This window comes from Dermochelys coriacea, chromosome 1, assembly GCF_009764565.3.
Source record: "Dermochelys coriacea isolate rDerCor1 chromosome 1, rDerCor1.pri.v4, whole genome shotgun sequence".
NCBI lineage: Eukaryota > Metazoa > Chordata > Testudines > Dermochelyidae > Dermochelys > Dermochelys coriacea.
The window spans coordinates 137,781,812-137,806,506 of record NC_050068.2 but is presented as its reverse complement, the minus strand read 5'-3'; the positions used below and the strand labels follow the sequence as shown (position 1 = coordinate 137,806,506).

Below are 24,695 nucleotides of genomic sequence, written 5' to 3'. Positions count from 1 at the left end.
CCACTGCGGTCAACAGCGCTAGGATTTCACTCTAAACTTTGTAATAGTATCTCTCTGTAACAGGGTGCTAAGCAGAAAACTGCTTAGCCAACCCTCTGTCACTCCAGGTCCAATTAAGGGAGGTGAATTGGAGCTGGGTAGATCACCTGGCCCTGATTCGGAAAGCTGGAACAGCTGGTGTCTCATCAAGCTGGGGCTGGAAGCCAGCGGAGGAGCTGGACAAGCTGTAAGCTGCACTAGAGGAAAGGCAGTGAGCAGAAGCAGAGAGAGATAGCTTGTCCCCTCTCTCCTGCTGGTGGACTGTAAGAAGGGGACTGTGTGTGTGGTGGGAACACAACCTGTAAATAAAAGAACCAGGTGAGCACTGCTTCAAGGTCTCTGTGTGACTCTCTCAGCCCAGTGTGGGACAGGAGCCAGGAGGGCCCTGCAGGGACCCTGTTACACTCTGTCTCTCACACATACACACGCCGCTTGGCATATGTGCTTGCAAATTAAATACTCAAACATCAGCCATTTCAACACAGCATCTTTCCATGCCAAAAGTTTCTCTTTTCATATCATCTGTGCAAATGACATCCTCAACAAAACACAAGTAGCAAGACAATCCGAAGCTACTTTTTATTTTAACATAGCACCCAGTTTCATACCATATACATTTTCCAGAATTGGATGTACATAGTGTAGAATGTTATATATCTTGCAATCTACCACACTAACATTTCTGTAGCTGTGAAAACAAGTCTTCTGGAATATGGTTATCAACTACACTGTATAAGTAAATATACAAATATATAGTAACCTGAGGGGAACTTTTTTTTAAATTTTAGATTAACAGTAAGGTTCCCAATACCAATTTTATATCAAATGATCAATAGCAGACAAAGATGTAATACATAGTTTCATGAAGATAATTGAATAAACAAAAGCTTCAAAATATATATTGCTTCTCATTTGGGATATTCATGTCTTGAAAAAATAAGTTTTCACTCTAGTTGCTAAAATATGTGGGTTTATTATCCCTCTTTCCCATCCTGACTTTTATAACAACTACTTTTTGTCAGTTAAGGTGTATATGTGCTGAAGGCTAAAGGACTGGCAGTGCTGGAGAAGTGACGCTCCTCCCTTTCAGAGACTGGAAGCTTTCACAAACTGTCTTTGCCATGAAATGGGATTTAAACTTGGCAGAAGCAGCTTCTAAAACAGGGAGAGATAATTGCCATATTAAGCTTATCCTAAAGCTTCTTGTGAAGAGTTCCAATTCACAACCACCCCACAGGGTAGGTCAGTAATGCAAACAGTTGCCCTCCAAGTCTGGTTAGGTATGAAGTGGGGTTTGAGATATGAAAAACTCAGTCGCTAACCTCTTTTATTGCATCTCTCAAGATTATTTCTAATTTTAGGCCAGGCCACCACCTAAATAAAATTGTCTAACCTGCTTGCATGTGCAAGCGCAGTATGTGAAATGACAAGATATGCTCTGAGACCCTGAGTACAATATGAAGCTTGAAATGTTTAGAAGAAAGCTGAAAACGTTCCTCTCACTGAAGTGACCATCTCCCATCCTATAAAACTGTACTTGGAAATAACGTTTCAAGTTAAAACTGACATTTCTGAACCTAACAGGGCTGAACTTGCTAATGATTGATATTTTTTAATCCAGCAATATGGGAGCCATAATAAAAGATATCAAAAAGAAAAGGAGTACTTGTGGCACCTTAGAGACTAACAAATTTATTAGAGCATAAGCTTTCATGAGCTACAGCTCCCTTCATCGGATGAAGTGAGCTGTAGATCACGAAAGCTTATGCTCTAATAAATTTGTTAGTCTCTAAGGTGCCACAAGTACTCCTTTTCTTTTTGCGAATACAGACTAACACGGCTGCTACTCTAAAAGATATTATATAAATTTCCATGGTGTCCTAATACTAGTTTAATAACCAGAACAGTAATCTTTAATATCTTTAAACAATGTTCCGTGATTGTCTAGTTTGACTGTTCTATCTTTAAACAGGTCCCCACAACTTGTTCATTGTGTCTGATGTTGAGCCATTATATACATTTAGAACGGAAATAAAATGGCCTGATTTTCAAACAGTTCTTAGCACTTCGTTCCCATTGACTTCAATGGGATTTATGGATGTTCAGCACTTCTGAAAATCAGGCCATTACAAGTGCTTAATTTTAGGCACCCATGTTTGAAAAGTTTAGCCTAAGTCTACAATTTTAAAATTGCCTATGTGACATAGGAGCCAAAATCACATTTTCAAAAGTGACTTAGGAGCTTGGGAGCCTATGTCTCATTGAAAATCGTAAGTCACTTAAGCACTTTTGATATTTTTTCCTTATGTCTCATTGAAAGTAAATGGGACTTATGCTTCTAAAGGCCTACATCACTTTTGAAAATGGCACTCCAGCACTTCTGAAAATGTTAGCCATAAGCACCTAAATAAATGGCCTGATTTTCAAAGGGGCTGAGCACCTGTAACTCCCATTACAATTTTTTTTTTTAACCAAAACAGCAGCAGGAGCAGATTTTACATCTTCTGTAGGCTATCAGAACTGTTGAAGTACTAAGAAGATACTCCAGGTAACTTACTTCCTGACTTTGTATTTCAGAGATAAAACAAGTCTTAACTCTTCCCTTGCTATTTTACTTTCCACACTGTGTAAAGTGGTACACTGTCATCAATAATATAATAAACTACACATAAAATGACTGAATTAGGATGGCCCCTTGAGCTCAGTAGAACATTAGAATGCATCTCTAAAAGCTCAGCATCAGAAATGGTATAAACTCTTTTATGTATTAACCCCTATGATTCAGGATGACTAAGGGCCTGTCTACACTTAAAAGGCTGCAGTGGCACAGCTACACCAATGCAGCTGTGCTGCAGTAGCGCTTCAATGAAGACACTACCTATCCTGACAGGAGGCCTTCTCCCATCAATGTAGGTACTCCACCTCCCAAAGAGGTGGTAGCAATGCTGACAGGAGAAGCCCTCCCATCAACATAAGGCTGTCTACACCAGGAGTTAGGTCAGTATAACTGCCTTGCTCAGGATTGTGGACTTTCCATACCCATGAGCAACATAGTTGTATCAACATAAGTTGCTAGTGTAGACCAAGCCTAAGTAACATGTTCCATTACTGGTCATCCAGGTATCCTGATTCATAGTATAAGAAATAATTATAATAGTACTTTGCATGACAGCTCTTTGAAAAACCTCTATGGACTACTTTCCTCCACCCTTACTCACCCAAAGAGCTTAATAAAACATTTGTACATTTCTTAAGAGTTGAAAAGCTTCTTCCAAACATTCTGGATCACAAATATGGAAAGTGCCACCCAACTCTGTCCTTTAAAATTGTCATTTTGTTACTTAATAAAACAACAAAACAAGAATTAAAAACAATTAAACTCACTAAAATCTAACAATTCAATTTTATAAATGAAAAGAATGACTCGTGTATGCAGTGTTGGTCCCAGGATATTAGAGAGATAAGGTGGATGAGGTAATATCTTTTATTGGAACAACTTCTGATGGTGACAGAGACAAGCTTTTGAGCTACAAAACTTGTCCTCTCACCAACAGAAGTAGGTCCTATAAAGGATATTACCTCATCCGCCTTGTCTCTCTAAGAATGACTGGTGTAAGTTCTGAACATTGTCACTAATAGGGAAGATGATGGCAGATTTCTTCTGCAGCTCACTAGGAGAAGCTGTGATTCTAACTTCATTTAGTCACAAGCCATGGTCATTTCTCTGATTCCAACTGCAGAGCATTAACACAGAAGAAGTCAGAAATCCAAAAATTTAGTTCGTTGTCATAGACACAAACAGTGGTTAGCTAGCTAAGGAGTGACATATTACCAAACAGACTTTCAGTTAATATAGTTTTACAAATGTGAGGACTGCCCTCCCAATGTTGGAGTCATGTTTTATAAACTCTGAATCCATATAAACTTCAGCCAACGGAGTCTGTTCAGTCACCATGTCAACTTTAAACATTTACATAGATGTCATTCTTGTTTTACGTCTCAATAAAACGTCTGGCTACTCTGCTATTCCGCTGCAGCTTTTTTTTTTTTTTAAACATTTATCCATTTTGTACTGTATCCTGACAGGAGACTGGCTAGTTATTTCTAATCCACCCTTGGGGAGCATTCCAAAACAAGATGGATAAAACATCAAAAATAATAGAAGAAAATGTATGCAGAGTTTTTGCAAACTTAATGCAGACGCTTAGTTTACATCACTGAACAATGGACTATACAATGCATCTCATGTGGCGCTGCAAGGGAGGAAGGAAAGAAAGAGGACAGCGTGCATGCTATGTTTTCATCAATGTGGCATATGTCAAAGGGGACAGGCTGATTTCATTACTTCTAAAACTACCTGTTATATGAGGATTGGCCCAAAAACTAAAAGGTTCATTAGAAAGCTTCCATTGTCAGAAAGTCTCATAGAAGACTTAATCTGATGCTGATTGATTTCAACTGGCCCTAGATCAGACCCAGATAGAGTACTATAGCCTTTGACTCTCTCTTTAGAGAAGGGAAAGGTCCTGGGAGCCTCATCCTGTAAGGAGCATCTCCTGTGCGATATTAAGGCCATTCAATGGACAACCCCTTGCAGGATTCATTTCTTCACACCATAGTCATTAAAAATCTTACCTAGAGCATATACATACATTTATTTCATTTGGAATCAAACATCTAGTTCAGGTCCTTTAAAAAATGCAATAGCTAGTTTAACAGGAATGCAGACCAATGCAAACAAACATGAAATAAAACCCATGTCTCCAAAGACAAGCACAATATATGCTTCATTTTAACCTCCATTGGTAAAATTACAATGCTGTTGTTTTAACAAGCACACATTAATTACATACAGAGAAATATGCCCATTTCTAACTTTCCCTGTGGGGTATAGCTTAAAAAAAAAGTTTCTAAAAATCAGCACGTTTCAACACTTTTTAGTTCTCAGAACTCCATTTTCACATGATTTTTAACTTATAAAACACAAACCCTGCAATATTTATAAGACATAAATGACCAATAATCGTAAATGTCACTAAAAAGACAATTAAGTGACGTGATTGTGAATATAGACTATCTGTACAATTATTTTTATTCTCTTTTGTGTTTTAAAACCACGGACACTACCCCCGGATAAACCTATGTGAAATCAGAAACGTCCAAGAAACCACCTTAGAATAGAAACTTTAAATATAAAGAAGAATTTTCAATGCATGTCACTTTTAATTATTGGCTTTCAAGAAAGTACATAAATCAGGAATTCTTTAAATAAATAAACTACTAATAATTTCAGAGTTAGATGACTGATTTTGGTGGTTATCTGCATTTTGTAATATCCTGAAGGACAAGTAGGAAACAACTTTCATTTCTTAGACATAACCTATGGATTGACATTTATCTCATCTACCCTCTTCATCCCCAAGAGAAAACGTGGACGGTGATGCGCAAAAACACAACCACCCCAACTCACATTCCACCTTTCCCAGTGCCATTGCCTCACTGAAAACTTTACATAGACTTTACATTGTTGTGCTAACAGAGTCAAAAAGTCTTGGCACAAATGTCCATTTATTGCCATTGAATAATGTACCGAAGGTCACAAGACAGTTACAGGACGAAGCTGTTCCAACTTAGTCTCCAATGCAATTCGTTCTTTGTGAACTTCCTGGAGCACAGAGAAAAAAGAAATGCTATAACTTTTGTGGCACCCACACATACAAAGCTGCATTATTAAAGAGTAGTCTAATAACAGCTGGCATTTACTACAGATCTCAAGTTCATACCACTTACATCAAACTTTATAGTTTCAAGGCACCATACAAACGTTAGATAATTAACCCTCAGAACAACCTACTGAGATAAGTTGAATTATTCCCTTTTTACAGATGGGAAACAAGCGCAGAAAGGCCAGGGACTTGCCCAACCTGGCCGATGAGAGGAAGGATGGCCCAGTGGTGAGTGCACAGACTTGAGACACCTGGGTTCAATTCCCTGCTCCATAACAGACTTTGTGTGTGACCCTGGCCTGCCACTGTCTATCTCTGTTCCCTGCCTGTAAACTGGGGATAATAGCACGGCCTGACCTCATTGGAGTCTTGTGAGGATCAATACATTAAAGATTGTAAGGTGCTCAGGTGTGAAAATGGGAGGCATATAAATACCAGAGAGAGAGAGAGAGAGACTACAAAAAGGTAATAGTGATAGAGTGTTTGCTATTAAAACTTACAAGTGACATCCTTCCCCAAGGTCAGTCCACGGGGCCATACTGCCTCTTTTTACCTTGCTATTAAAGGCCGCATGCTCAGCCCTGGTAGGGAGAGTCTGCCTTCCACTGTTCCTGAGAGCTCTTTCTAGACAATTCAGGAACAGTGGTAATGATAAATTCCTATGTGGAGATCCAAGGAAGGTGGTTGTAATACGGGACGTTGAGTGAGCGGGGTGGGATGTGAAGCTAGGAAAAATATAGCATGGGGATTTCTCAGGACTCTGACAGAGATGCAGAGGAATGCTAAAGGAGGAAAGAAGGTCAGGCAGGCCAACTCAGCAGCAGCCCACTGCGCTATTAGGTAGGACATCAGGGTTCAGTTTCTGGTCCTGGGCTCACATTTCCAGACCATTATAGAGCTGGAAGTGCTGCAGAAGGTGGCACTTTCAATCCGCGAGAGAAGAGCAACAGTAGTCTCCTCTGACTGATTGGCAAGCAGTGTTGATGGTCTCTGAAAGGATTCCCAGTATGTTCAGACCTTCTTATGTAGAAGTATGATAGTCTATGTAAGTGCCATGAAGCTTCAGCAGAAGAAAAATTTAGGAATTTATTGACTTCATGATTGGACAATTAAAAAGAAAATAATTTATTTTTTATCAGGAACTTACCAATTTAAATGCTCCAAGAAGTTCTCAAATACAAGCTAATGGATAGTGTTTTAAAAACATTCTTAGAGGCTCATCTAAGGCAACAGTTCAGCCAATACTTTGCATACTAAATGACTGAATGTAAGAAGTTAAATAACTGATCAGGACAAAGAAAGCTATGTCTGAGTTCCTCTCATGCATGAAGAGACAGCATTAAATGCTCTAGAAGCATTCAAAACACAAGAATCATTTAAACTCAATTCAATCGACACCACAGCCCTTTGCATTTAGGTTTCACATTTTCTTATATAGGCCACTCACCCCTACAGGTACAACGTAGCCACTCTTTCAAAAGAGAGTCTGGAAACAAAGCAGTAGGTTTCATCTATAAAGAGGAACTAGATCCTTAGCCAGTGGTGAAAAACAACCGATTGCATCAAGCCTTGTAATTGTGACATTCAATGCATTCCTTACCTTCAGTTGCTGCTGGAGTTCGCTGTTCAACCTGGCTAATACCGCATTGGCTTCTTTGTTTTTACGAACAGCAGTCTGAATAGCCCTCTTCTGCTTGGAAGACTGTCTGCTGGAGATAAATACAAAACATTTCAATGAAAAGAGCCTCAACAGTGACTGTCCCCAGGAGACCAGAATCCACTTTATGTACTTGTGTACGGAACCTTGATCAAAAGAAGAAGATACCAATTTACAAGAAAATGTCGTAAATAAGTGCTGATGACTGAATCAGATGGGTGATTCAAAAGCAAAATGATCTCATTTGTTAATCTGAACCATCAACCTATTTTAGGCCCATTTCAACTATTTTATTTTTAATATACTTGTGTTTACTGCAATATCCTTGCTAGTATTGTTTTCAAACACTTAATGGGGTTTAAAATCTCATTAATGCCTAATGGAAAATGTACAGAACATTCTATTTAGAAACAATTTTACTTATTTTTAGTATCTTTTAATTATTTATTATTAAGGACATCTGCATGAAAATAAAATCTTTGCTTTTTCAAGAATTTAGCCGCTTCTGCTGTTTTTTTCTACACTTGAAATACTTATCTTCCATTTTTATACCAGTCATTTCCAACACATCTGATTGTGATGTCACACAGAAATGGAACTTCAGATAGATGAATTATGGACATTATTTATCTGCCCATGACTCAAAGAACCAAAGATTTGTTTAAATGCAAATGTTGCTAGTAATAACAAAACAACAAGAAAAGGGAAATATGATAAATACAGGTTAGATAAGCAGAACTGTTTCTAAATAGACATTTTAAAGTTGTACATGAGGCGTCAGCAGCTCTTTAATGACAATATACTCTAAGACAGATGCATATTTAAACAGAGCGCATAGTGGAAAGCAGTTGGGAAAAGCCCAAGTTAGCTCTTTTTCTGAACAGAGTGGACAGCTGTGATTTTTGAAATAGAACCTGTGCCTGTTTCTTACAATAGGTGGCCCTTTTGCTATTGTTTTTCACCTTTCCACCAACCTGTTTATCTACATTTTGCCCCCAATCAATCTTTATAATAAAATTTAAAAATAAAATAAAAGAAATCAAAGCGTACACGTATCACTATGTGGTCATTTAAATGTTCTGGAGAAAATACAAACATCTGCATCAGATAGGGCTGATTAGGGATGTCAGCAGGTGATGCAATTTTCCTTGGGCCCCCTAGATAACTGGGGCTCCAAAAGCATGTACTAGCATTCTCAGGTCATCTCAGGAGCACTATTTTCTCTTTTAATCTTTCAGGTTATGTAGCACTAGGGGTGTAAATATTGTTTAAAAAGTTAACCAGTTAAACGATTAAAATTATATTGTTTAACTGAGGCAGCCAGGGCTAGAGTCCCTCCGGCAGGTGCAGGGCCACCTTAGCTGGGGCTGCTCTGGCCGGCAAGCAGAGGGTTAATGGTTAAGGTTGGTTAACAGTAAACCTAATGCTTACTGGTTAAGCTTTTACATCCCTATGTAGCACAGATTCAGGCCCTCAACAGGTTGATTGTATACTTATTGTGAAGAACTGATTGGATGACTCAGCTGGCCTGGTTTTGGCTCAGATTACCTAGTCCAGAATCATAGGGTTAGAAGAGACCAAGGGTCATCTAATCTACTCCCCTGCCAAGATGCAGAATTTGTTGTGTCTAACCATCAAGACAGATGGCTAGCCAGCCTCCTTCTGAAAACCTCCAGTGAAGGAACTTCCACAACATCCCTAGACAATCTGTTGATGAGACATGGAGGATTTGGGCAAAGCACAGCCTTGGTTTTTGCATACAACTTCAGCTGCAGGAGATGTGAAAACCCAAAGAAAGATTCAACTGCACTCAGCTTGCATATGAATCCTGGGATAAAATAAATTTGACTGAATACAGCTCTTTTCCCACCCCATCATTTGTGCCTGCATTCCTGTTATTGGACTTGTTTTTGGAGCCACTAAGACACTCTGGTCTCTGTGATTTCAATATCTAGGCTTTCAATATGCACACTAGTAATAGCTGTAGCATGCTGACTCTAGATTCCATAGCCATCATGGCAATCTAAGATTATCTCAAATGGTTTATGGCTCAACTCACACTGGTGTGATACTCTTTTCTTTGGGATGGATCTAGAATAAGTGTTAAACACATATGGTAATCATTTTCTGATCAACATCTCCCCTACGTCTTTCTTGACTCCTGTCAGCTTGGTAGACTTGTTTCTATAGTTCATGCTCCAAAACTATTGGACCCAATGAGGTTCCAGAATAGATGGGGGAAGTATTGCTTTTCAGTGTTTAGGCCTCTCTTTGATGGAGTGGAACATTACAACTATCTATTGCTCAACATCAGTGAAGACACTTGGACACCTTCTACCCTCAAGTTAAGTCGTAGCAAAGGCAGTATCTTAGAATGCTTGGGACTGAAGAGAAGCGCTTAGTCTGACCAGTTATGTCAGAGAATTTTGGCACTCCTACACTATGGCTGAAATGGTGGTGAAACCAGTGTTGTTCTCCTCAGACACAGCATTTGCAAACACCTGACCAGTGCGGTTGTTCAGTGTTGTGAATGCCTATGTAACTGAGACTGTGCTGAAGTTTAGTTCCTTGCTGTGGAGAACTGCCATCTTATTATGATGACAAGATTGAAGGGATTTGGAGCCGTTCCCCGCATGCTCATCTCCTGGTTGGTTAACAAGCCACAACTGCCAGAATGCGTGAGCACAACTTTAGCAGCATTATGATGCTGATACACCTGATAACAGGGTCAGCACAAGATCCCTGCCACCTTGTTACAGAAGGTAGCTGAGTGGTAGCTTTTATGATGTAGACACATATTTGTTGACTGAAACCATCAAGTGCATTTCAAAGAGGCCATTGTTCAGCTATCAGATGTTAACAATTTTTGGTCACTACTGACCTGGCCTGCATTTGAACTGGCAATCAAGAGTTGAGGTCTGTATCTCATTACCAATGCCCTGAGTCATTCAATCATTAAATATGAGAATGAGGCAAAAGAAACCAAACACAGTCAAGTCATAGCTCATGATGCAGCTTGGTGTAGTTTTTAGGTGTGTGTTTTACTTTTGGGCTGGAAGATGTGGTTTGGCTGCAGGCAAAGAAGAGGTCACACTGCTAGTGGGAATAAGCTCCTGGTTTTCCAACATCTGATTTTCAGAGCGGAATTTCCTACGGATTGGTTTGGATGGCGGCTGAGTAAGCAGAATCTCCTTTGGAGAAAAAAAAAACAAAGATTCAGTTAGTCCTTAAATAAGTCAGCATCCAAAGACATCCTAAAATGATGACGTGGTGAAAGAAAAGCTATGATGAGTGAATGCTTTTGACATACAAACTGTTGAAGTATGGCCTAAGCTTTGTGCTGTTTCAATTTTAACTAAATTCAGTACTAACCTGCTTTTTAAAAACTGCATTCTGTTTTAATATTAATTTTCTATATTTGCAGGTTGGCTATTTTTGTTGGTGTGTCTTGCCCTCCCTCCCTTCAATTGTCTTGCATGCACTACTTCTGTCTTATCTTAATTTGGACTGTATGCTGTTCAGGGCATACATGCGTGTGTACATGCATATGTGTACATGTAGCATACTGGGGCTTCTGGACATTACCAGAATATAATAATTAAAAAATTACGCTCTGTGTAATATGAGGATTTTGCCTGCATACGCTGCCATCATGATCAACACAGGACATTTCCCAGGAGCGACCAATATTGATCGCCCGTTAAGGATTATAAAGTATCTACCCATTATATGGCCTCATCGCATTCCCATAGAATCTGAGTGCCTCACAAACATATAAATTTATCCTCATGACCACCTCTGAGAGGTAGAGAACTACCACCAACCTCACAGTACAGCTGAGGTACAGTGTCTGAGAGAGACTGACTTGCCCAAGGTCACACACAAAAGCTGTGGCCCAGCTAGGAATTGAACCAGATCTCCTGTGTCCCAAGCAAATGCCTCAAACACAAGACAGGCTTCCTCTATCCTATGATGTCGGTCCCAAAAATACTTTCCCTTTTAGAGGCAGCTCGGAAACTGGCTTACAAAGACGTACATGTTAACTATCATTGCAGAATGAGTGCACGTAAGGCTAGTGATTTGTCATGGAGAAGTACATGAAAAGACGTGGGCAGGCTCAGATAGAAAACACAAAATACATAATTTAATAAAAAATGCCAGAAGTGCTTTTATTATTTGAATTAAAATATCCTCTATTTTGCCCAAAACTTTACCACCACTGCAGGATCAGGCTGTTATAATAATAATAATGTATTATTATAATAAAGATTAGCTTTCATAGCATATTTCATCTGTAGATCTCGAAGTGCTTTAACAAAGAGAGGCCAGTAGTATCATCATCCTCATTTCACAAAGCAAAAAGCTGTGGCCCAAAACGATAAAGTGATTTGCCAAAGGTTACACAGTGAAATAGTAGCAGAGCCAGGACTAGAACCCAGCTTTCATTATACGATCTAGTGGTGTATTCACTGGACCAGGCTACCTTCCTTTCTATGTCTTAGGAACCAATTAATATAATACAAATAAATTAAAGTAATACACCTTTAAATGACCCAGTGAAGTGCCCAAAAGGTTGCAATATGTAATCTGAGTCAGCAGAGAGCTATTGTGGGTGTTTTGCAATAAAAAGTACTTTAAGGCCAGGAAGAGAGTTAGTGTTATGAGGAGGTAGAGTCTCTACCATTCCAAAATCCCACAGGGTTCCATGACTACTTCAAAAATATTTAAAACAACCAACCAACCAAAAAAAAAAAAACCACTCCAAACAAACAAAAAAAACAACCAAGATCTGTTGCACACAACCCAACATGGAAAGCCACTTGCCTTAAATATGTGGAATACCACACTCAAAATAATCACATGGCACTGTATAATTAATGTATTTGCTTACTGCTTTTAAAAAAAAATGTATACCCAGCCTGAGAGAAATTACATCTACATACCAGATTTTCCACAAGATATTTGTTGCTAAAAACAGCAGACATTTTCAGACTATACACTGTTCTGCTTGTTTTCACAATGGAGATGTAGTGTTTGTTAATTAAAGTGAGTGAATGAGGTCCTTGTGTAAGTTGCTGGTTTAATAGTCTTAGTGGCAGAGTCCCCCACTTACACAGAGAATGGCTGCAATGTGAGTCATTGCGATGTAAGCTCCCCTACTCTGTCTCATCAACATGCCCAAATCTAGAAAGGGTAGGACCGTCACATGGGGCAGAGGATAGTTCAGCCTCTATCCTTATTCAGTCCTGGGCCTCCTATGTGGCTGCCAATAGTGATGCTGGTTTTATGAATGAGGACACCAGGCTGCTAGAATCTGAAATGAGACCAAGAGCTCATTTCCAGGACTTCACTGAACAGCCATCAGATGGTAATACCTGTCCGTCACTATTGCTGGCATGAGCTGGATTTCCACCACTGACCTTTAGGAGAAAGGCTCCGAACCTTATTTCCAAAACTCAGTCCTCTGGTTCCTCTTTGGGTTTTTTTAAAATAATTGAATAGTATCTATGTTTACTATTTAATTGAACAGGGTAGCAGAAGAGTGTAACTATTGTATGGTTATAGATCTGGAGTAAGATTGTGCTTTGTGGCCTCACGCTTGGCCAGGTTGAATAACTCTCTCTGAAAATGTCATGTGAGATGACTAGGGAACTTGTGTGTGATTTCTACATGCTTGAATGGGTGAGAGCTGGGGAAATACAAAATACACAATCTCTGTTTATGTTAGTATGGCAAAAAACAGCCACACCTAGATGTCAAAAAGCCCCATTTTCATGAGTGCTATTTGAGGGGCTGGTACATTCCTAAAGCCAGACAAACAGAAAACACAGAGAACCTTACTTGGCAGGATGATAGGGAAGTCAGTCCTTCTGAGAACAAAAGAAATTTGAGTTGCACAAACTGACCTGAAAGCAGTTCTACATCCTGTAGTTTGTTTTGGGCTGAGACAATACCACCAGTGCTAACTGAACTTGGAAACTAACCTATAAGACGTTTGTTGGTTAAAGACAGACACACTGAGCCTGCCAGAAGATGCCAGGCAGAGAAGTTGTTAGCTTCTGGTTAAAAACACACCTGGGTAAGACATCTCAAAAAGCTAACTTTGTCGTCAGTGTGAGTTAGATAGACTTTTCAGCTATGAATCTTAGACAACATCCCATAATTGTAATTCAGCTTCTCGCCCTCCTAGTGACTAGGGGGAAGAGTCTCAGGGATCTCTCTCTAACTGCTGGTTCTCTTTATTGTGTTTTTCTAATAAATTTGCTTTCTCTTAAAAGCTATCAGCATGTAGTTTGGGGAAATTGTTCTGGTTTGGAGAGGGATGAGTACTGCTGGTTGTTCTAGGAGAAAGGAAGCTGTCTTCTGAGCAGTAGTCACTGGTGCTCAATGCAAGTGATACATTTGTTAGTGCCAGAGTCCCCTGCTCAGTACATTTGTCCCTTCCTCAATAAAAAAGCAATACCCAAAGGGAGTTCAAAGGAAAGGGGGGTGTGTGTGTGTGTGTGCGCGTGTCTGTGTCTGTGTGTGTGTCTGTGTGTGTGTGTAGAGAGGATGTGGGGGAACCGGAGTGAAGCATCAGGAAGATTTACATGGGAGAGGGTCCAACCCCATAAAAAAAAATTGGGGAATGAGGAAGAAAATTAAAAAGATTAATTCCCTGGTAAATTCTGGAAGAGCAGCTGTAAGTTCCTGCATTTTAGGAGATGATGACATTTCAAAACAAGCGTTTTATGCTCTAGAGGTCAGCTTTTTTTATGCTCTGCTATAAAAAACTTCCTAATGACAAGTTTAGTTCTATTGATAAAATAGTTCCTGAACCAGACAAGTCAACGTACCATAACCACTGGACTCTCCTCAAACTTACAATTCCCAGAGGTCACTTTGCCCTGCTGCCCCCCTACTCCCATCTGAAACTCTTGCCATCTGTGCCTTGCGGGGGGAAGGAGGGCTGAAGTTCTGCAGAACAACTCTAATAGATACTCCTGCTTCCTCTTTCATTGTATTGAGGAGGAGGCTCTTCAGGCCACTGCTGAAGATCTCCTGCAGGCCTGTGCCCTGGGCATACACTCCAGGAAGCTGGGATGGGAGGGGATAATGGCTATTTAAGGCTGCCAGTTTCAGGTGCCCAGCATCATGTGGTCAGCTCTATAGTGAGCTGGGCTGGCTATAACTATGCTCTCTCTGGCTTCTTCTCTGCAAAGCTGTCTCTGGTGGCTAGCGGTCATATGGGTGACTGAACAGCAGGAGCAGCTGCAGCATATGGCACAGGAGCTACCAGCCAAACAAACAGGTCATGGTGCTCATTTGGGGAAGAAACATCACTGGGCAGGGAGAGGCAGGAAGTACAGAAGGAAAATCGGAAGAAAGCCCACTTTATCACCTGTGGGGGTGTTTTAACAGTTCCATCTCCCACCAGACATCACCCAAACTCTCCCGACCCTCCAACAGGCCACCTGTGCAGACTCTCACCTCCACCCAGGCATCATCACATCCATTTCTCATGGGCAGAGCAGCTCCGTCCCTTTCAAGAACACCCCTCTGTGGAAGCACCTGGCACCACACTGTGCCATACATCAGTACTACATAGACACTACGTAATGTCTGCGCTGCATTAGTACCTGGTGGAGTATCATTGGAGATCTTAGGTCTCCAACTCCTAATTAACAACTGCCCCTGCTACTGATCTTAGACAGAAAGGACTGAGGTGGCATCCAGACAAAGCAAGGGCACAAAGGGGTATTACCCCAAAAGGCACTAGGAGGAAAATGACATAAGTTGGTCCTTTGGAGTTGCAGCATATTTAGTTACAGCATATCTATTTTATATGCCTGCAAGCATATAAAACCTGTAATTCATGTTTTAAACAAATTCCTGAAATTCTATGCATATAAGAGATCCTGAGCTCTAATAAACTGGTATACTTATGTTGGATCCTTAATATCAGACTTTTAAAATGTTTCATGTTGGAAGGGCTGGAAGGAAATGAGGACCAGACACCATTGATCTCTTCTCCCCACTTCTTTAAGGGCCCATGTGTTTATACTATAAACAAATGGCAAGTTGTTTTTCTTAATGCACATGTACTGATGTGTGGATTGAAAACTTTCTTAATGATTTATCTGAGCTGATGGTGGATGTCACATGAGTCCAATTCCCCCTGGTGTCCTGACCTCCAGAAAAAGTAAACATGTAAAAATGTAATCGTAAACCTCAGTTTAATTGCTTTAAAACTTAAAACAACTAAGGTCAGTTGATGAAGGCAAAAAGATAAAGGCAGATCATTCAACAAGGGCATTAGACATATTGGCCTTACCTTTCTCGTTGGGCTGCTTTCTTCTGTCTGTGATGGGGCTCTATTCATCTGAGGATGTAATTCAATCTCAGATACTTGTTCTGTCTGTAACAACAAATCAGTCACCGCTACACCCAGAAAATGTCTAGCAATCATGTACAATAAAGACAATGAAAGCAAACACTAGACACAAAAGGAAAGTTACTTTAGCAATTTAACTCTGAGGGGGAAAGTTATGGTGACAGCTAAGTGAGTGACACACGTCTTTTGTATATTTTTAATTAAACCATTTTCCCCCTTTATTGTGATAAGAAAACAAGAGAAAACTTTTTGTGAAAAGCTAGAAATGGTAACTTCTCTGAATATAAATGGCCTGCTACCCAGGAATCTTTTCTAGGGTTTGGTTCCTACAATATAGCACATAGAGCTCTTCCATTATGAGAAAAGAAAAGCCACAGCAACAACTACCAAGGATAGGGTGCAAACTGTCACTGGATCCTGAAGACTCCAGTTGAAAAACTGAACAAATAGTAATATGAACATGTATTGAGATCAAATGATATTCAGTGGGAGGGAGGGGTTTACAAGGGAGCCTCTGACTGTGGGTGCTAAGACCTAGAACAAGAAAATGGGAACTACTGAAAATATTGTGATGTCACTTTATATACAAGGTATAAAAGGAGACAAATCTACCACCTTCCTGCCCTAATCCAGCTCCAAATAGAAAATAATTGCAACAGTCAAAGCACTTCCAAGGAAAAGTCCTTAAATGTATCAGGCTCGGCTAAAAATTAAAACCGGGGGTTACTGTACTACAGCATGCTCACTTCTCCAAAACGGTTCCTTTCTGTGAGGTTAAATTTAAAGGTTAAGTCCTGGCTCCACAGGTGTCAATGGCAAAACTCCCATTAACTTCAGAGGGGTCAGGATTTCACCTAAAGCCTCGTACCAATAATTTATCAAGCACGGAATAACCTATTCTGCTCTTGCTAACAGACTCTTGCTGAGAGACTTTGGAAGCAATAACAGTCCCTGCATTATCACAATCTAGTGCAGTCAACGTTACTTCAATGCCTCTGGTTCAGCGCAACCCATACATCAAACAATGTCAGAATTATATATAAAGTATTTAAAGAGGGACTTTATCATACCACTTCTACTCCCTTCACAACAGAAGCACGATGGAACTCTGTCAGGTTTGCTAGTGTTTTACAACTGTAAGGAGTAAAACTAATGCTAGGAGAGGGATTTGTGATCTTCCTTTAAATGCATATGTAATTCCTCAAGATAGAAGGGAAAATAAATGCCCTGGCTGACAAGATTTCCCTTTTCCTCCTTCAAGTATGATACATTTGAACAGCAAAGCAATGCTAAAAAGAATTTGCCAGGGAGCTAATATTTGGTACTAACATTTTGATTCAGAAAACCTTCCAGGTATTGCTAGGCTGAAATTATAACTGAAGGCTCCTGACATACAGAGGAATGAAAGGGGGAAAGGCCACTCTTTGCTGAATCACTGAAATCAAGGATTTATTTTTTTTAATACAACATGTCTCTTTGTTATCCAGTGAAACAAACAATCGATTCCCTTCTTTCCAGAACCATTTCTTATGCAACTGAAAGAAATTCAGAACCAAAACACAGGCTTCAGTGGCTTGGCGACAGCATATCGGGCAGCCACTCCAGGCATATAAATTCTAATGAATGATCTTGGGACAGCCGAGCTCAAATGCATCACGGAAGCAATGATTTTGGACAATGGGGGAATGAAAATCTCCGCCCTCACCCACATTCCTTTGATAAAGGGTTGATTCACAGAGGAAAAACCAATGATGATGGCCCCAGAGGGAGCCATGTGGTATGTCCTCCTTCTCAGGAGAAATGTACAGAAGGGTACCACATGTAACTGAGTGAGAAAGGAAGCAGGAAAACAGAGTAAAAGATGCTAGGAGGATTGTTTGAGATGGAAGGAAGAGGTAACCAGAGAAACACCATTTGGCTCTGTCTACTGATTACATTTTGGCAGGTGCAAAAAGGATCATAATTCAGTTACAAAGCTACAGAGCTTTACTCCCCTCATCCCCCTGCCACTGACTGCCTTCAAATACGAACACACACACACACACACACACACACACACACACACACAGGTTGGGATTTGCAAAAGTGCTCAGCTCCCATTGAAGTCAATGGTTAAACTCTCACTGAAGTTAATAATGGGAGCAGAGTTAGACTTCCTCTGAGCATCCCAACCTACAACTAAACTGATCCAAACAGAAAGACCTCACATCAGAACAATGTTACTTAAAATAAAATTTGTAAAAGGAAAGAAAAAAGTACAAGGTTTGGACACCATCAGATGCAGATATCGAATCGTGTTGATGCCAATGCTAAAGGATAAGATTTCAGAATTTCCTGCCAATCCGATGACACAGCATTTTTTATGTTTATTGGCTATTTGAGTGCCTTGGGCCTAGGGCACCCATTAAAACAACAGCTTCAGTGACTGCAGGGCTACATTTCTATTGTACTATTCGCTGCTGTCAAAAGCCATCAGTGTTGGTATTCATTTGTGATCATGAGGATCACACCCCAGTGTGGAATGTGGATCTGACAATATAACTGGGCACGACTAACTAGAGAGGTCAGATGATTAAATACACAGATTTTATAAAAGAAAGGAATCAGTTCTGGTACAAAGAAAAGGAGTACTGGTGGCACCTTAGAGACTCTGGTACAGGAGCTGATGGAAAATGAATACAAACCACTGGTTGTCATGTCCTTAAAGTGCCACCTAGTGGCATTTAGAACAGGGTCATTACTGTGCTTCTCAGAACACAGGACGCACAAGAGATGCATGCATATTCGTTGGCTTGGGACTGATCTGGTGGTTCTGAATTCAGGCAGATAACAGGCTACACTGGAGATGGCGTGTCTGAACTCTTCTGGACTTTCCATTTCCTCCTATAAAAAGGAAGTCTGGTCTATACCTAAATGTTTTCCTGACCTAGCTACGTTAGGGTGTATGAAAAAAAATCAGCCCCCTAACCAGCATAGCTATGCCAGCAAAAGCCCTAGGATAGAAGCAGTTATACCAGTAATAAAGTCCTTTTACCAGTATTGCTTATTTTGTTCAGGGAACTGGTATAAGCTATAGCAGCAAAAGCATTCCCCCTCACTGGTCCCACTCAGATTTTAAAGGAATAGTTGTACAGCCAACAGGTGTGTTACTCTGTCATGAGCTGCCTCTGCTGGGGATTTCTCCTTTGAGGAAGAAGAATGCAGAGAAGAATGCAGAGGATACTCCGCAAGAAGCAGTTACAGGTATTCGTACATGGGCACGATCTAGTCTAAAGTTATTTCAGAAACAGTGTGGCATTTATAATGGCAACTTTTTTCTTTTGGCAGGGGATTTTTCCCCCCATTCATTTCAATGCCTTCACCTTTGGGCCCTACATACCAGCATCTGTCCCTCTTGCTGTGGGCTGAGTGCAAGTTGCTCCAGAATATGTCACAATGCCACTCTGAGCAGCTGCTATAGAGCATGGGGAGAAGGTGATCACTGACGAGCAATGTGAGGTGTGCTCCCTCTATTCTATTCCATTCCATTCTAGCTCTTTTATCAAGCTCATCAGTAAATACCTGGGCACCCCTCCTCCTTCATTCAGGAGCTGAGCAACACGCTGCTTGCTTCCCATGTGATTTTACAACTCTATGGTATGAGGAATTCTTCCTTGGTGCTAAAGACTTCACTCTTTTATTGCGGAGCCTGAAAGTCTTCAGCATGTAAGCACTACCGTACAATTTAAATGCAAGGTCTTGTCTACACATGAAAGTAGCACCACTTTAACTACATTGGTATAATTAAAGCACTGCAACCTACTGAGTGCGGATGCAATTAGAATAGGGGCGGGCAAACTTTTTGGCCTGAGGGCCGTATCGGGTTTCAGAAATGGTATGGAGGGCCGGTTAGGGAAGGCTGTGCCTCCCCAAACAGCCAGGCGTGGCCCAGCCCCCCCACCCCGCACTTCTCACCCCCTGACACCCGCCCCAAACCCCTGCCCCATCCAACCCCCCTCTCCCCGACTGCCCCCCCGGGACCCCTATCCCCATTCAACCCCCCTGTTCCCCACCCTCCAACAGCCCTGCCCCCTATCCACACCCCCACCCTGTGACCACCACCCCGAACTGCCCTGCCCTCTATCCAACACCCCCCTGTTCCCTGCCCCTTACCATGTTGCCTGGAGCACCGATGGCTGGCAGCACTACAGCTGCACCGGCACGCAGCGAAGAGCACCGGGTCAGGCTGGGCCCTGCAACGGCGCTGCCCCAGGAGCTCGCAGCCCCGGGGCCCAGAGCATGGTGCCGGCGGCGCAGTGAGTGGAGGCTGCACGGGAAGGGGCCAGTGGTGAGCCTCCTGGGCCAGGAGCTCAGGGGCCAGGCAGGAGGGTCCCGCGGGCTGCAGTTTGCCTACCTCTGAGTTAGACGGATAGATAAGCTATACTTGTATAAGGCATCTTTATACTGTTATTATTGTGTCTACACAAGGGGTTGTACCAGTATAGCTATTCTGGTTTAAAAAAAAAAATCACATCCCTAACTGACACAGTTATAGTGGTACAAAACCTGTGTGTATACCAGGCCTAAGACTATACTGTTTTGGGAAAGAGCAATAAAAGACTAAACAAAAGACTAAAAGCACCCTACTCTTCTATTTCAAAATTCTTCAGAAGCCTCACTGCTCACCCAGACCAATGTACAGCAGTTCATATTCCAAAGAGATATTCCTCCTATGTTCCTCAGCTGCACATCATATTCATATTTTCTGGGGATACTCTTACCCTCCAAGCAGGGGTTTAAATCTGACTAAGAAGCTTCCATTCTAGAGGAATGTACTAGCAAGGCTCAGATCTCAATCTCCTACTGAGCGATCATACTTGTTGTAGCTCAGCAGCTAATATTAAGTTTTCCCTAATGGACAGAGAAGAGGATAGTGTCAGGGCCCCTGCTTTTTATTCAGACATTCACTATCTCATTCTGTGACCCTGGACCAGTCAGCCATAACCTCTCTATTGTTATCAGTAACAACATCTATCTGACGGTTTGTTGCAAGCTTGCTTAATTGTTTAATACTTTGAAGTCCTCAGATGGCAGGTTTAGATAAATGCAAAAATTACATTATTTTACATTTCATTTTTGGTTTTAGGTTCCAGTTCTCATTCCTCAAGCAAAGCAGGATTATAGACAGATTCCACCCTCACTTTGCTAGAAGGAAGTGCATGATTGACCTTCCAAAGCAAAATAGATAACACACTTCATATTTCAGTTATATTGAAACATTTCTGCTGGACAGAAATACATGTGGAGGGCCTGATCTTGCCAACACTTACAGGAGTGCTGGAACAATTTGTATAGTGGGTGTGCTGAGAGCTACTGAACCAAACTATAAACCCTGTATATGATGGAAACCACCTCAAGCCACCCCTCATTCCAGCACCTATGAACACTTATGCACAAGAGTAACTTTGTATGTTAGTAGCCCAACTGAAGTCAACGGGACTATTCAAGTGAACAAAGCTACCCATATGTGCAAAAGTATTCACAGGATCACCTGTAGTGCCACTTCTTTAATTTACAAAGAGGGGAGTGCAGAAGAGCTTATCTGTAAGGTGAGGTGGACTCTTAAATATGCATTACACTCTATCGGATACTAATTATACCCTTCTGTCAATTATAAATAGGTTAATTTTGAGGGACAGTTTTTTCTCCTTTCTATATGTTCACATTTTTGAGTTTCAAATCAATTTTTCTGTTTAAAGGCTATTTCCAAAAAACCCAAGCCTTCTCCCTTAAGTTTCTGTGACCCTGGTATATACCACATTGAACTGTCAATTCTTTCTACAGCTTGTTACAAAAACTGTAAGCGATAAGGCAGAAAAAAAACCTATAAGGATGCAAATGCAACAAGCTGCCAAGATCTTAGAGTGCTGACGGCTTTCTCAGCACTGTGCAATCCTGAAATTTTGATAAGCGCTTTTTTAAAAAAGGCTATCTGAGAGTTGATGATAAGGTTTGGGGAAAAGGCAGTAAATATATACAAAGTTGCCACAATGTTCAACCCAACTGCAAGTAATGCATGGGACCCAGATGGAAACATTAACAATAATAATCAAGTTTCCAAAAATAAATTACAGAAGAATCAGTATCAATTTACAAAACCAAAAACCTTGTAAACCAGACTATGGGAGAGGAGGTTGGAATAATTGTTTTTCCAGCCAAAATATATAGTCCCCTCATTTTCCAAGTCTCCCCTCAGGTAGTACATGCAGGACTTGAATGTATAGTGATTTATGCAGTGGAAGATACCAGTTTATCGCACTTTAAATTAAGAGTGCTAATTTAAAGTGCGATAAATGCTGCATTTATTTAGCTGACTCTGGATAAAACCCTGAACACCTATTTTCTGTTCAGTATACCTCAATAATTCCTATTAATATTAATGTGCTAATAAATCCCCAGACTATGCAACTGCTGAAGCCAGCTACTGTAGACCCCAAAGCCAACTGTAATAAGGTATTATTTGTTTTACTTAAAAGAATATGGGTCCTAGCTAATCTTTGGGTGCATGCTCAGTTCAGTTCAAACAGAACCTCATTCATGTGTGTTCAAAGTCAATTCCAGTTGTAAATATATATTGTTACAAACCAACTATTTTGCTTAGTTGATTAATAATTTCATCCCTACTCTCCATCATTATTAGCATGGATCCCTGCTGCCACTAAGTAACAGTTTGTATACACTGGCCAGATTGTCTCCCTAACCTTCTGTTAATAATAACTGTTTGTATTATTGTAGCGCCTAAGAGCCTCAGTCCTGGACCTGGACATCATTGTACTTGGAACTGTACAAACACAGAACAGAGACAGTCCCAGGCCCAAAGAGCATAGAGCAGTAGGTACTGGACAGTCTAGTTAGACTGATTCCATCCCTCCTTAATTACTGATCCTTTGAGTTACCAGCTGTAGACACAAGAAGGAGGAAAGTTTGCAAAACACGTTTATTCCTATATCTAAGAAAATACTGCAGGAGGAGTATGTACAAAAACCACCACTGGATTTTATACAAGATAGCAGTGGAACTACATATACCCAATATTAGAAGGAAACACACTAAATCTGAAGATGGAAAATACTTCAAAATAATTTATTAGCCAAAAGAGAAGACTAGCCTTTGTCTAAATCTACTTCTATTAAAAAGTCTTTCCAGCAAACTTTCACAGTGACTTGGGAAAACCTAGATTGCCTTTAAAAAAATACAGAAACACAGTATTAGTGAATGAAGGTAATGCAGCTGATGTAATATATTTGGATTTTAGTAAAGCATTTGATACGGTGTTTCACAAAATCTTACAGGAAAAATTAATTCAAATTGGCTTACAGAGGAAAAAGGAGATGTGGATTGTAAATTGGATAAAGAGACCATAAACAATAGCTTAGATACCTCTCTATGCTACAGTATCTAAGCACTGATGAAAGGCAAATTTATTTATTGCAGTTACCACAGAAACACTGAGATTAAGTTCATAGCATTAGGAAAATTTTTCGTGAAAACTATATTGAAACGGGTTCATTGTGTGAACTGGTACAGATGAGGATTGGACTCAGTGCAGACTGTGACAACAGATAAGATCACAGAGGATATGGGTTACAGTAGTTCCTCAGGGAATGTCAAGAAGAAGTAAATACATGTTAATCAACCAATTCCTCAAGTACTATAGATAGATGACAAGGATGCACGCACACCCACAAATGTATCTATGGGGCTAAGAGGCCGGAGGAACAAATCCAGCTGCCATTTCCCTCATTACTGGCTCACCCGAAGACAACATTCCCAACTCCAAGAGAGGGCCTGGGAAACAGGGCTGGTTTAAGGCAATCCAGTGCCCTAAACGACAGCTCTGGCAAGCACCTCCAGGGCTCTGTGCCCAGCCACACCCCTCCCCATATGAAGTGATGATAACAGAAACCTCCTTCCCCTCCCAGGCAGTGACAGTGGTATGACGATCCTTTCTACACCACAGGAGAAGCAAGATGAGCCCCCTCTGCCTCCTAAGAGGCAGGAGTGGCAGCAGACTCCCTGCCCCACCACTGATATTTACCCCAATAACCAGGATATATCTGCTTTGGTTGGTGGGCAAGGCCTGCTGCATTCTTCTCCTTCTGCTACATGCAGAGTCCTCTGCTGGGTTGGCCTTGTCGGGGGCACACAGAGCCGCAAGCCTTAGAGTCAACAACCCATTTTGATGCATGGGACAGTGCACATCACTCAGAGCTGTTGTTTCAAGCCGTCTGCAGATTCAGGCAAACATCTCTGTATCGGTTACATTTGGGGGGCATAGCCCATATAATTTCAAAATTTTCTTCCCAACTATGAAATCTAGCAACTTTCCTTTTTAAAAAAAATAAGAACTGAGATTCATATGTAATCACAAGTCTCCAGAGGCAGAGGCCCTTGGCATAGGCCTATGGTGCCTTTGTAGGGTGGCCAACTTTCTACTTTGTGAAAACTGGACACTGAGTGCCGGAACTTCCCCTGCCCCCTGCTCCGTCTCTTCCCCTGAGGCCCCCCCATCCTCTTTCCATCCGACCATCGCTTGCTGCTCTCTCCGTCACCCTCTCCCTGCCAGCTGAGCAGGGCTCTGGAAGTGTGACTGGGGCAGGACACTGGAGAGAGAGCCGGGCTCTGGGGGTGAATATCTGGGCAAGATGGGGGAGGGAGAGCCAGGCTCTGGAGGTGGCGGGGTGACTGGGGCAGGGTGGGGGAAGGAAAGGCAAGATCTTGGGGTGGAGGAGTGAGTGGGGCAGGATGGGACAGGGAGAGCAATGCTTAGGGCAGGACCAGGGAGCTGCCATTATCTCTCTCTGTGGGAGTTGTTGCTGAGTGCTCCTCCAGGCTCCAGCTGCAGCAGCTACTCTTCCCC

At 41.2% G+C, this 24,695-nt stretch overlaps 1 protein-coding gene across 10 annotated transcripts in view; it reads right to left on the bottom strand.

Moving 5' to 3' along the window:
- Positions 1 to 595: 595 nt before the first annotated feature.
- REPS2 (RALBP1 associated Eps domain containing 2) overlaps positions 596 to 24,695 on the bottom strand; it is a 139,616-nt gene continuing 115,516 nt past the window's right edge. For 7 of the 10 annotated variants that reach the window (XM_043504310.1, XM_043504306.1, XM_043504299.1 and 4 more), the window contains exons 16-19: positions 15,737 to 15,820; positions 10,468 to 10,613; positions 7,366 to 7,474; positions 596 to 5,704 (exon numbers count right to left, since the gene is read on the bottom strand). In XM_043504310.1, the coding sequence (XP_043360245.1) occupies positions 5,636 to 5,704; positions 7,366 to 7,474; positions 10,468 to 10,613; positions 15,737 to 15,820 (408 nt within the window). In that variant the 3' untranslated portion in view covers positions 596 to 5,635. The remainder of the gene's footprint in view (positions 5,705 to 7,365; positions 7,475 to 10,467; positions 10,614 to 15,736; positions 15,821 to 24,695) is intronic. The other 3 variants (XM_043504313.1, XM_043504338.1, XM_043504330.1) reach the window with 1 other exon arrangement.